Below are 13050 nucleotides of genomic sequence, written 5' to 3' on the forward strand. Positions count from 1 at the left end.
CCCCCCCCTTTTTTGCAGCATGCACATGACATCGTCACCACAATCCCAGCCTATATCCCCCCCTGCCCGCCCCAGTTTAATCCAGATTTGCCCCTTTCAGAGAAAGTCGAAGAATTTTAAAGAAAATATTGCCAGTGACTCTAAACAAACTGCTCAGAGTGTTAAGCCATTGTCTGGAAGCTCCCTTTGTCAGAGGAAACAACTCCATGGACCTAGCTGTGGCATTAATGTAATTTAATAGAACACACCACTTTTAGATTTTTAAAAACACAAAAGTGGTTTAGAAACACTTTTAGATAAATAAATAAAAGTTTGTGCACACCTGCAGAAGGCCATCCAGGGGGAAAAGTGTCCCTATGTGTGTCCACTGTCTATGACAAATTGCTCATTCTGCTCAGCAACCTTCCCTGGATAAAATATAATCTCACTCCCTATAGACTCACTAGTCCCAAATTCCCAATTGAAATACAACCGGGTTTGCCCCCATGAAATCATTAGACTAGAGATTTGAAAGGCTTAGGTTGCGCGACACACTATATGTTGAAAACACATTTGGAGTACAGTCTTCTCCTCAAAGAATTCTGGGCACCACAGTTTACCCCTCGTAGAGTTGCAACTGTTACCACAAAACAACTCGGGCTTCCTTTAGTTATTGAAATTTAACATGGTTTAAAGGCAGGGGTAGTGGGGTGGGGGGAGGTAAGAAAAATAAGGAGAAAGGAAAGTGGGTAGCAAATCAAATTATTCAGTGCAGCCATCTAAGACTACAATCTTACTCACTTACTAGGGATTAAGTCCCATGGAACTCAGCAAGTTGTCTATTACTTTTACAGTAGCAGATGTGCACCCAATCTAGATCAGGACCAATAAAGGTTTAATCCTTCCTCTGCACTTCCTCCCCCCAAGCCTGCTGCAGACTGCTGTTTGCTCTGAGGGAGGAAAGTCAAGACATACAAATGCAGGAATAAATTCCTCATGCTGCGGACTCAGCCCAGTTCCTTCCCCACCCCAGGTGCTATTTGCAAAAGTTTTAAAGAGATGGAGAGGCATTTGCATTCATGAATAGTATCAGACTGCATGAATGCTTTCTGGATTTTATCGTATTTGATTACCTAGCTGCAATTCACCCTGGTTTCTCAATTGCATTTGTGCAAATGTAATAGCTAGATTAATTGACCAAAATTAAAATGATCAATTGAGTGACTTTTTCTTTAATTGGATTGCAGAACTTTCTTCTTTTTTTAGCAAATTCCACCATAGTGTGCAGACATCTTCTAGATCCCAAACTGTAGATTCTTTATATAGAAGATAATGAGACAACAGTATCATATCATATCATATCATATCTTGCCAGAATGGTGCTGCCATTCAACAAATATGGTAACATAAATATATTATAGGGAGAATTACACAAAAAGGAAGTGCTGTTTAAGTTGAAAAAGCTAAAGACAGACCACGGATAAATGTGGGCTACAACCTATATATACACCAAAGAGACTAGGAATGTGTCCCTTGTTAATTAGTTCTAAAACTTCATATTTTGATGCATCTATTTGATATCAATGTGGCATAAAGACTTTTTTTGGGGAGGTGGGACTACTCCTTTATCCCATTATAATTGATTTATGGGGAGCTTCTGGGTTCCATATTGTCCTCCAGGTTCTTTAACACACACCAAACTGCTGAGTGAACTTTCACATAAATTTGGACCAGTGCATCATTCATATGTTGATGTCACCCAGCCTCTTGTCTCACAATGTCACAATGTCAACAGAACCTAGGGATTGCAATGGAAACCCTGGGAGTTGTAAGGGACTGCATGTGGGTGAACAAATCAGAACTTAACCCAGATATGATGAAAATAGCTGTTGGTTTGCGATGGAGACAGAGTTTCAGCTGATCTAGTACTGGAAATCTGGCTGGTGTTGGGTGAGGTTTCATTGAAGGAAGGAAGGGTCATAACTCTGTGGTAGAGCATCTGTGTTGTGTACAGAAGGCTTCTGCTTCAATCACCAGCATCTGCAGGTAGGGATAGGAGAGACTCCCTATATGAAACTTGGAAAGACACTGCCCTTCAGTGGAGACAGTATTGAGCTAAATGGACCAGTGGTCTGATGCAATATAACGTACAAGCTTCCTACGTTCCTCCTGAACTCTGCTGTTTGTTGATGAGGGCTAAGAATGCCTTTTACAAGCTTCCAGGTCTTGCATCTCAATGAGGCTTGCTTTGGCACCTGGTCGGGGCTCCAGCCACATTCCTACCCCTGTCCTTTTAGGGTGACAGAGGAAAAAAGGCAGGGCTCCAATACCTTTAATAGTTTTATAGAAGGGGAACTTCAGCAGATGTACCTTGTCAAGCTGCTGTTTGCATTTGGGTGGCTAAATATATTGTCCTACTCTTGTTTGGTCTGCTGTTCATTCCCAGGGCCAAATTAAATTGCTGGTTCTTATCTTAAAGCAAGAAGTGGTGGGGTTAGTTTCATTTAAGGACCACCTCTTCTCTGTGTCTCCCCCCCCCCCTTTGCACTTTGCTCAGCGTTTGAGGCGTTGCTTTGGATTACTTGAAGGGCAGCCAACATCTCTCAGGAGCAGGGCCTTTTTTGGTTGTGGCACCAGCCCCGTGGAATGCCCTCCCTTGGGACGCCTGCCTGCCTCCAAAATCAAATGCTTTTAGATGCCAAGTAAAAAAATCGGGCTTTTTAGAAAGCCTTGCAGCTTGTTTCTGAACACCCACCCCCTTTTAATCTGCTATTATTTTTGTGTTTTATATATGTGTCTTGTTTTCTATGCTTCTGTTTTTGTTCACGGCGTTATACTATCGTTTTGATATATTTATGATTTTGGCTTTTTAATACAACTTGCTTTTGTTCTTGTAAGATACTCAGGTTTCTTTTGAAGATGATGTAACAAAATTTAAAAGCTAGCTGCACTTCCCCCAAACAAGGTTTCACTGTACATATCTCCTCTGATGTCTTCTGCAGTTCAGGTTGCTACAGAGGCTTCATATAGCTGCCTGCTGTCTCCAACATCTTTACTATAATCTAATAAGACCCGCTGAACTCTCTGAGAATAACTGCATATGCATACCTGAGAATTTCACAGCACGAGAAGCCGCCTTGCCTTTTCTCGCTTCCTGGACTTTGCTGTTTAACCACACTGGTAACCTTTTGGTCTTCAGTGTGCTGCCTTTTTCTAATCTACAGTGTACATGTTATCTGAGCCTGTATTGTAATGGTTTTAAATTACCTCCAGGCTTGCTGAGGGGATTTGACCTTCCTAGCTACACCTTTCGGCTCCTTTATAGCTAATCCCCTCATTTGTGGAGAAACCCTGACTTTTGAAGTTTAAAGTATGGCTAGGTCAGTCTTTCTGGGCAATTTTCTTACACACCAGATTCCGGGCACGGTTTAAGATAAATCAAGAGTCAGTTCAATGGCTAACTATTCCAAATCACAATCATTTATTGCATCTAAAAATGTTACTTCCTTCTCATGACTCAAATTTACATTAATCCAGTCAGTTTGAAGGCGGGGGAAACTGCTTGTTACTTCACCATTTCTATTTCAGTAAGCCTCCTGATGATTTTTTTTATCCTGAATTCTTTTCCCACCCCATAGAGATTCTTTTGCAGCAGGGAAACGTACTAAATCCTGACAAGACAGAAGTACTGTTTTGGGGGGACAGGGGGCGGGCAGGCGTGGGGGATTCCCTGTTCCTGAATGGGGTAACTGTGCCCCTGAAGGACCAGGTGAGCAGCCTGGGAGTCATTTTAGACTCACAACTGTCCATGGAGGTGCAGGTTAATTCTGTGTCCAGGGCGGCTTTCTGCCAGCTCCACATGGCACGCAGGCTAAGACCCTACCTGCCCGCAGACTGTCTCGCCAGAGTGGTGAATGCTCTAGTTATCTCCCGCTTAGACTACTGCAATGCACTCTACGTGGGGCTACCTTTGAAGGTGACACGGAAACTGCAATTAATCCAGAATGCGGCAGCTAGACTGGTGACTGGGAGTGGCCGCCGGGACCACATAACACCGGTCCTGAGAGATCTGCATTGGCTCCCAGTACGCTTCCGAGCATAATTCAAAATGTTGGTGCTGACCTTTAAAGCCCTAAACGTCCTCGGTCGTGTATACCTGAAGGAGCTTCTCCACCCCCATCGTTCAGCCTGGACACTGAGATCCAACACCGAGGGGCTTCTGGCGGTTCCCTCATTGCGAGAAGTGAGGTTACAGGGAACCAGACAGAGGGCCTTCTTGGTAGTGGAACACCCTCCCTTCAGATGTGAAGGAAATAAGCAGCTATTCTATCTTTAAAAGACATCTGAAGGCAGCCCTGTTTAGGGAAGTTTTTAATATTAAATGCTGTATTGTTTTTAACATCCCCCCCATCTGCCCCGTATGTGTCTCACGCAGCACTGTTTTCATTCTGCTGCAGTTCATCTTCCACCAAAACCAACATTATTTCTCACCCTGCCCACTATGGCAGAATTATAGTAACTTTAAAATATTGCATTGTCATTACAGTATATTCCATCCCATTCATTTCACTACAGAGGAAACATAATGCAAATGAGCAGCAAGAGGAAACGTAATCAATTGCATGTTGTTTGTGGGCTGAAAGCCACAGCAGCAGCCAATGCCGATTGTATTCCCTAGATCGAGTTTCATTCCTGAAATGGAACGAATAAGCGAGTGTTGGCAAATTTCATTCCCGTTTCCATGTTCGTTGGAATTCCCCGACATTCCTACTCACACATCAATCAGTCTCGCTTGCCGCCAGCGATCGGTTAAATTGCTGTTTACAAGCCTGCATGATGTGATTGTAGAATTAGCTTAACAAAGGTTATATGAACTGGCTGGAGGGAGGAGAGACAACAGGAGGCAAAGGCCAGTAATGAGTAAAGTAGTGTTGCCTAGATGTGAGGTGATTTGTTCTCTTTATTTCATAGGCGCATATCCTGGCTTTTTAGGAGAGTATCCCCACAAAGTGGCTAAAATAGTGCACAAGCTAAACAGTAGCCCATAAACAACACAGAAAAAGCCCTCTAAACCTCTCTGTCTGGTGCTTGAAACCCTTCCCAGGCCACACCCCCTCTTCCCAGGTCACGCCCCTCACCAGCCCTGCTCTTCCTCTTCCTCTAGTGCTTCTGATTGGCTGGAATGCATTCTTGATACCTCCTGCATACTTGGATGGAGAGATCCAGTGCTTTTTTTTTCTTTTAAAAAAATGTTTAGGGGTACTCTCATTTTCCTACTCATATTGAAACGGAAGGTTGATCCTGAAGGAATGCAGCTCTTGGGCTAAAAAAAAAAAATCATTTCCTACTCCAGTTTGAAGCATATTAAAACCAGTTCACTGGTGCCATGTTGCCTTGCCTTTCCATGTTCTTTGAAAGAAGGAAGAATAAGACCAGCCCTACCTCTGGGGACGGAGGAGACAATCGATTTAGTTTGCATTTAAAGGTTAAACAACTTAATTTCTGCTTTCTATAATGGTATGAGAATTGGAAACATGGATATCCTTCAAAAATTGTACTTCTCTGGATCTTGCAGTGCAGTTCTCCAATCAAATAACATTCACAAAAATGCATGCATTAGGAGTAATGTGTTGGTGGAAATGTTTGGAGAAATCGCTTGCAAAAATATGCACTTCAGTGAAAATGGCATACAGAAATGTTTTTATTAGGTGAAATTCTTGCTAAAATGCTGACAATTTTAATGGGCTAATTAATTACTTGCTGCATTAAATGTGGAGAACTGGATTTCAGAATGGAAAAATGAGAATCTGAGAAAGATCTGTCCCTCCCTACCTTCATCCTTTTCTCACTCTATGACTTCTGTGTTGGTGTCTTTGTGTGTCTACAGTGATCTGGAGAAATCGGTGGAGAGGATCCAAAAAGATTTGATGCACAATCACCGAATTATCTCCTCACAAGAGCTGGAGGAGAAATCCCTGGTGCTTAAACAGCTGGGAGATACCTTGACTGAACTGAAAGGTGAGAGGGGACTGGGGGAGCTCAAATCACTGCGATTGGGTTGGGATAAAGTTTTTCCTGTACTGTTCCATGGGCTGGGAAATGTGTGTAGTAGTATCTGGCACAGAACTTAAGTATGTGAGAATTTATGCTGTCATCTTTTTAAAAAAGAGAGGTTTCCAGTCCTCATGATTGCCTGAGAGATGAATTTAAGGAACGGATAGGTGGTGTGTCTGCTGAAATCTAGGTTTTATGTTCTAGGAACAGGGTTTGTGTTGATCTGTGTGTGGAGTGCTGGTGAACAAATGGTCCTTTCTTGTTTGGCCTCCTGGTCATTTCCCACAAAGATGTTGTGGTTCCATATTCTGCCTCTCACTGGCTTTTCCTCCAGCTATCTTCCCCCTGTTTCACACGTCCCCACACTGCTCTTTTCCTCCATCTTCGCTTCTGCCACCATTGTGCCAAAACGATGTATAAATTCTATCAAAACCCAAACCTCAGATTCAGAATTAAATGGATTTCAGGCGAGTTTCTTTTTGTTGTGGTTGTTGAGAAATAAGAAAGCTGTGCCTTAAAACAGTCTAGATTTCCCTTGAGTGCAGAGAGTTGATTTTTCATTTTCCCAGTGCAAGCTAAGTGTTATTTGTCACACGGATTATGAACAGCCTCTCTGTAAAAGCGCCAGGAAACAGTGGCCTTTCCAAGATAATTAGTCCTGAGAACCCATGAATCACGATGCTGGCTGAGACCAAAGGTCTGTTGAGCTCAGCAATCCATACAGTGGCCAGACAGATGCCCCACGAAGCCCACAAGCAGGGCATGAGGGAGGCAGACACCCCCTGTGGCTTAGTACCAGCCCCTGAACTCAATGCTCTGCCCCTGAACATGGAGGCTTCATTTTAAGTTATTGCATAGCCCAGCCTCCCGCAATCTGGTGCCAAACTGATATTCTGGACTACAACTCCCATCAGCATCTGCCAGTGCTGGCTGAGACTGATGGGAGCTGTAGTCCAGAACTTCTGGAGGATACTGAACAGTGGAAGGCCACTGTAGCCTATAGCTATTGGTAGACCGTGAGGCCCCATCTACACTATACCTCAGGGTGAAGCGGGATGTGCCGCCCCTAGTGGAGAGAATTTGGCTGTGCTTCTGTGCTTGATTGGAAATCCATACGCGCAAGGGAGTGTTATAATTCTCCTCTTCGCCATTTGGCAAGAGGTTAGACATGATCAGCGTGAAAAGGGAATTATGTGGAGAGTTGCCACATGATAAATTGGCCTGTATTCATACAGTGTCCATGAATAAAAAGCTCATCCCCCATTATTATTATTATTTCCATAGCACTGCATTGTGCTGATGCTGCTAATGATGGTGATGTATTGACCACATTTTCATAATGACATATATTCAGAAAGTGGCATTCAGATGTAAAAATCTTATAAAAACAATTCCTTCCTCCTTTTTTCAGTCTTCCCATACCACTCAGCTGTGTTGATGCTGATGTTATTTATTAATAATGATGATGATACATGTATTGATTGCTTTTTCATAATGATACCTTCAAAAAGCAACCTGGAAATGTAAAAACCCCAAGGAAAATACAATCAAATATGATAAAAAAGTATAGCTAAAATCATTTGTGTTGGCCCAGGCTAGGGTAGCAAGCTTAAGAGTGGTATAGAGCTGCTTCCCCACCCCAAGAAGAGTCTTACGGTTAACTCCGCAGAACGTGTGCACATTCCCCATTTGCTTATTCACTTGTTAGCAAAGCAAGAACCCTTAGCATTTACACACACTCAGGCAATTGAACATGCATAGAAGTGTGTGCAGATTCCCTGCGTGATGCTTGCCTGCTGGTGTCCTCGTTTGCACTGCTGCTTGTTGCCTGAGCACATTCCGAGGACTCGGGCTGATCGAATGTGGCAGTTCCTGCATTTTCCTGTGCCCCTTCCATTTGTACGTAGAGAGGCTCTTCGCCTTTCCTTTTCCTTTGTTTTAACCCAGGGGTCAACAAACATTTTCATCATGGGGTCGGTCCATTGTCCCTCAAACCTTGTGGGGGCTGGACTATATGTCTCCATGATTATGACCCACATTTTTGGCAAAAAACCCTTATTGTGACCAATCCCAAAGTTGCCCAAATGTGTGGTTTTTTTTGGGGGGGGGGTTCCCTCATACACCCACACTGCTTCCTTTGTGTTTTACGCATTCACAGTTGCTATTTCTCTCGTAAGGCGGGGTGGGGGGCTGAGGTAAGCGTGCCATTCCTGTCAGCCCTGGAGAGCGTGTGCGCATGCGTGGGTGAAGGGAAAAGCCGTTGGCCACACTAAGTCAGGCCAGCACTGCTCAAGCAATAATTTTCTTTTCCCCGCGTGAGGGAAGATGAGGTGGTGGCGGCTATTTACCGTATTTTTCGCTCTATAACACGCACCAGACCATAACACGCACATAGTTTTTAGAGGAGGAAAACAAGAAAAAAAATATTCTAAATGAAACAGTGGATGTATGATTTTTGTGGTTCATGCTGTGGCCACAGACAGGTGATCTGACAGTGAGTTTGGAGTAGCCCAATGCAAAAATCCTGAGGATCCATGTGGATCCATACTTTGTAACCACGTTTTTGCACCACTGTGACCCTAGGCAACAGTGGGTGCGTGATTTTTTTGGTGCAGGATGTAGCCATGGACATGCTATGTGATCTGATGGTGAATCTGGGGTGACCCAATGCAAAAATCCTGAGGATCCATGTGGATCCGTGCTTTGTAACCACGTTTTTGCACCACTGTGACCCTAGGCAACAGTGGGTGCGTGATTTTTTTGGTGCAGGCTGTAGCCATGGACATGCTATGTGATCTCATGGTGAATTTGGGGTGACCCAGTGCAAAGATCCTGTGGATCCATGCTTTGTAACCACGTTTTTGCACCATTGCAGCCAACAGTGGGTGCGTGATTTTTTTGCAACAGGCAACAGTGGGTGCGTGATTTTTTTGGTACAGACTGTAGCCATGGACATGTAATGTGATCTGATGGTGAATTTGGGGTGACCCAATGCAAAAATCCTGAGGATCCATGTGGATCCGTGCTTTGTCACCACGTTTTAAATGGGGAGGGAAGGAAAAACACAGAAGGGACAAGAAGCACAAGAGGGGTGTGCGGAGAAGCAGCTGGCTAAGAATGCAGGGGAGGAGTTTAACGGGGTGGGGGGAGGAAAGGAAGGCAAAAGTCCCCCCCCCAAGCCAGCCCTCTCTCTCTCTCTCTCCCACCTGCATTGAGTCCCTAGAGCACGGAGAGGAGGAGGTGGTGGGCTGGAGCCTGCACACAGTGTGACTAGGAAAGAATTAGAAGGAAGGACTCGATCCTTTCCTTAACCCTCTGATTGCCAGCAGGGCAGGGGATTCCCTGCTCTTTGTTGAGTTTGAGCAAACGCAGCAACAGAAGCGGGTGGGCAGTAAGACCCTGAGGCAGAATGCAGGAAAGCAGCAGCTTCTGCCTTCCCTCCGCCCGTCCACCCGATCTTATTTTTGCCTGATTTTTGCCTATTTTTGCCCCTGCGCTCCGGCGAGTCAGCTCCAGGGACCACACATTCGCTCAATAACACGCACAGACATTTCCCCTTACTTTTTAGGAGAAAAAATCTGCGTGTTATAGAGCAAAATTTACGGTACCTTTCCATGGCTCGCGCCATGTAGCTAATGAGCGGCCTCCCCAGCAGAGCATAGAACTGGAGTGCAGCCGCCCAGGCATTCCCTGCTTCCTTTGGCGGGGAGCACCGCCTCTGAGCCCCTGCCGCTGCAACTGCCCTTCCTGTGGTCAGTCGCCGGCAGCTCCATGGTGGAAATCCGAACTGTGGCTCCTTTCCCCTCTTCCCCACTCCTCACTGTGGAAGAAAAGATTGCTGCGCGTGCGCGACGGTTGGAAAAGGGGCTTGTCTCGAGCAGCCACCCGCCTCACTTTTGAACCCCAAGCCTGGCTGAGTCGCAAAAAACATCGCGCTCATGCGCTATACCAACTGCCTGGATTCCCAGATCGTCCGCGGGCTGGAGCTAGAAGGCAATTGGGCCTGATCCGGCCTACGGGCCTTAGTTTTCTGATCCATGCTTTAACCTATGGATGGAGGAGCAATTCAATTCAGTCCACATTTAAAGGCGAACCCACCAAATATGTGCTTTCCGAAAAAATACACTAACCCGAAATACAGTCATCCTTTGTATAGTGCACTCCTCTGAATTTTTGCCAACGCGGTTCTCCGGCCAGATAATGTGTGCAAAAATGTATATAGAATCATAGAACTGTAGAGGTGGAAGGGACCCCAAGGGTCATCTAGTCCAACCCCCTACAATGCAGAAATCTCAACTAAATCATCCATGACAGATGGCCACCCAAGTAGTGTGCATATAACTGCATAGATCTGCAATTTCGTGAGGATTTAAATAAATAAATAAATAAAATCGCAAATGTGTGAAAATGTAGAGATTTGAACTTAAGATTGGGGGGAAAAACCTAAATTGATAGATCCTCATCCTCACTATGGACAAAACAAGCCTGAGCTTTACAGTGCAATCCTATTCATGTCTATTCAGAAGTAAGATTAATGGTATTCAGTGGGGGTTACTTCCAGGTAAGTGGATATAAAATTGCATTCTCAAATATTCTGAGAGGAAGGATGCTGTATCATATTATGGCAAATGTGAAAAGCTAGTATAAAATGGCAGATACCAAAAAATGTCAAAAAACTTGCCAGATCTTAGCGCTTTCCAGTAAGTCTTAATATTTCAATAGATCCAAGAAGGAGGTTTTAGAAAATACAGGCATTTACTAAGAAATGTCAGTGCTAACGGAATCCCTTTATTAAGTGTCATATTGTTAGTTTCATTTGCACTATTTCCAGAAAAAAGAACCTCTTGGGAAAAGCAGATCCACAACACAGAGATTTTGGATGTTTCTTTTTACTAGTGCCTACCAATATTCACTAAATTTCTGACATTTAGAACCAACAGAAGCTGGGGCAGGGACAGGGGGAACTATGTAAAAGCAATAAAGAAGGGATATCCTGATAACTTTCATGTTTGAATCAGAGATCAATTGATGAGGACCCCCCCCCCCCCGTGCGATGTGACACATTTTGTACGCGTTTCCAGCGGTTGTTGACGGGCATTAAGCCGTGCTGGTTTTGCTATCAACGCCATCTCCTCGCCCACTCCCCAGTCCCTCCGCCATGCCTGGCGGGAGAGAAATATCAAGGACATTTCAGATTTCATTTATGTTTTAAGTTGCTAGCTCTCATGAAAACATTTTTTTGGAAAAAAAATACCAAATCTCCACAGAGGGCGCCAAGCAGCTGTGGCTTTGCAGCCCTTCTTCACACTCCCCCATTAATGCAGAACACGCGACCGCTTACCTTGCTTTTGACTGGCTGTGCTGTTGGGAGTGGGAGGGAGGAGAGATGTGGTGGTGGGTGTTGACGCAGTGAGTGGGTGGGGTGCAAACACCATTCCTCCTCTGAGGCCAAGTAACAGTACCGGCCAGAGGAGGCCTCACTTCTCACTCACCTGAGCCTTGCCATCCCACCCGCCCGCCTGCTTCCCTTCTCGGCTCTGTGCCTCCCTCTCCTGCCCACCCTCAGGTGAAAGCCTTCCTCGGGCCTGCTCTGACCCCCGTGCCTTTCCCTTCCCTCTCTGCCCATCCCTGGCATTGCAGCTAATTTCCCCAGCCTGCAGAGCAAAATGCGCGTGGTCCTCCGCGTGGAGGTGGAGGCCGTGAAGTTCCTCAAGGAAGAGCCTCACCGGTTGGACGGCCTATTCAAGCGGTGCAAGGCAGTGACCGACACCCTGACGCAAGTCCGCAAGTGAGTGAGCCCCTTCCCGAGCGAGCGGAAGCCCTGCTTGTTTCTCCTGGGACCTGATAGGCCGAGACGTAACCTTCTGTCCCCTCCCACAAAGATGCTAGAGTTCCCTGCAGGTGTACCTGGAAATGCCTGGCATTTTTATTCGCCGTGCCTGCGTCCCTCCCGCTTCCTCTAAGGAGCTCAGAACAGAACATATGGGATTCCTAAATGGGATTTCCAGGTACTGGCCAGGATCGGGCTTGCTTAAGCTTCACGAGCGAAAACGACCTCAGGTGTCCCCAGCCCATTCCCTGGGTGATGTAAGTGTGGTGTTTCTTTAAAGCCCCGCCTCCTGATCTCTAAGGCCCCTCCCACTGGCCAGGGCTCCGCTGCCATCATCGCCCCTATTGCCATTGCACCCGCATTTGCTTCTTCCAAACGGCCGCAGCTTCTCTCGTCCTCACTGACCTCCGGGCTCCTCAGCCATCGTTTTATCAATGCTGCTGTTCATGCACCCCTAATGTGCAGTTTCAGAGAATGGCCCTTTGTAGGCAAACAGACGCAGCAACGTTTGCTGCTATTTGCAGGTGGCAGCCATTTTTGAGTCTGTCGCCTACACACTTTGACCTTTGACCTTTTCCTTGGCAGGCAAGTTGACGAAGGGGTCTGGGACTCGTCCAGTAACCTCCTTAGCCAGTCTCCAAAGAAAGTGGAGCCAGAAAGTGACTTCAGCAGGGGCTTGGATTTCGAGGTACCCACCAGCCCCCCGATGAACCTCCACGACCTGACCGCTTCCACGGACAGCCTGGGCACGAGCAGCTACGGGCAGAGCCAAATGCAGAGCCACATGTCCAAGAGTAGCAACCCATCCCGGGGTTCAGAGATGGTTGCTGCCAAGACCCAGACAGGCTCCGAGACCCCCAGCAAGAGGAGCGTGGACAGATCAGTGTCTATGGAGGTGAGAGCAGTTTATGATGATAAAGTGGAAGAGAAACAAGGTCCTTAAGGACTAGGATGCAGCTCACACACTGCATTCCCATCAAACACACGGTTGTTCTTCCCAGGTCACAGAAACACAGCATTTCCATATTGCACACTTCTGCTCAGGGCAGGAGGGGGTGATTAAAAGGGGGCACCGCATCTGGGAGTTAGTGGGACAATGGGAGAGGCAAACCTGGTAAGGACTCATAATGGTGGGGCAAAACCCATTGTGGGTGTAATAACATAGAAACATACCAGAATGTTCCAGG

The 13050-nt window shown here is 46.0% G+C and overlaps 1 protein-coding gene across 30 annotated transcripts in view; it reads left to right on the plus strand.

The window, feature by feature from the left end:
• Window positions 1-13050, plus strand: part of SRCIN1 (SRC kinase signaling inhibitor 1) — a 330260-nt gene that overhangs the window by 283063 nt on the left and 34147 nt on the right. For all 30 annotated transcript variants that reach the window (XR_014557360.1, XM_083708601.1, XM_083708616.1 and 27 more), the window contains 3 exons: window positions 5867-5997; window positions 11674-11821; window positions 12449-12758. Coding sequence is in view for 29 of the 30 variants with exons in the window: in XM_083708601.1 (XP_083564727.1) it covers window positions 5867-5997; window positions 11674-11821; window positions 12449-12758 (589 nt within the window). In the remaining variant the exon portion in view is untranslated. The remainder of the gene's footprint in view (window positions 1-5866; window positions 5998-11673; window positions 11822-12448; window positions 12759-13050) is intronic.

The sequence above is a fragment of the Podarcis gaigeae genome (assembly GCF_964106915.1).
Source record: "Podarcis gaigeae genome assembly, chromosome: 13".
NCBI lineage: Eukaryota > Metazoa > Chordata > Lepidosauria > Squamata > Lacertidae > Podarcis > Podarcis gaigeae.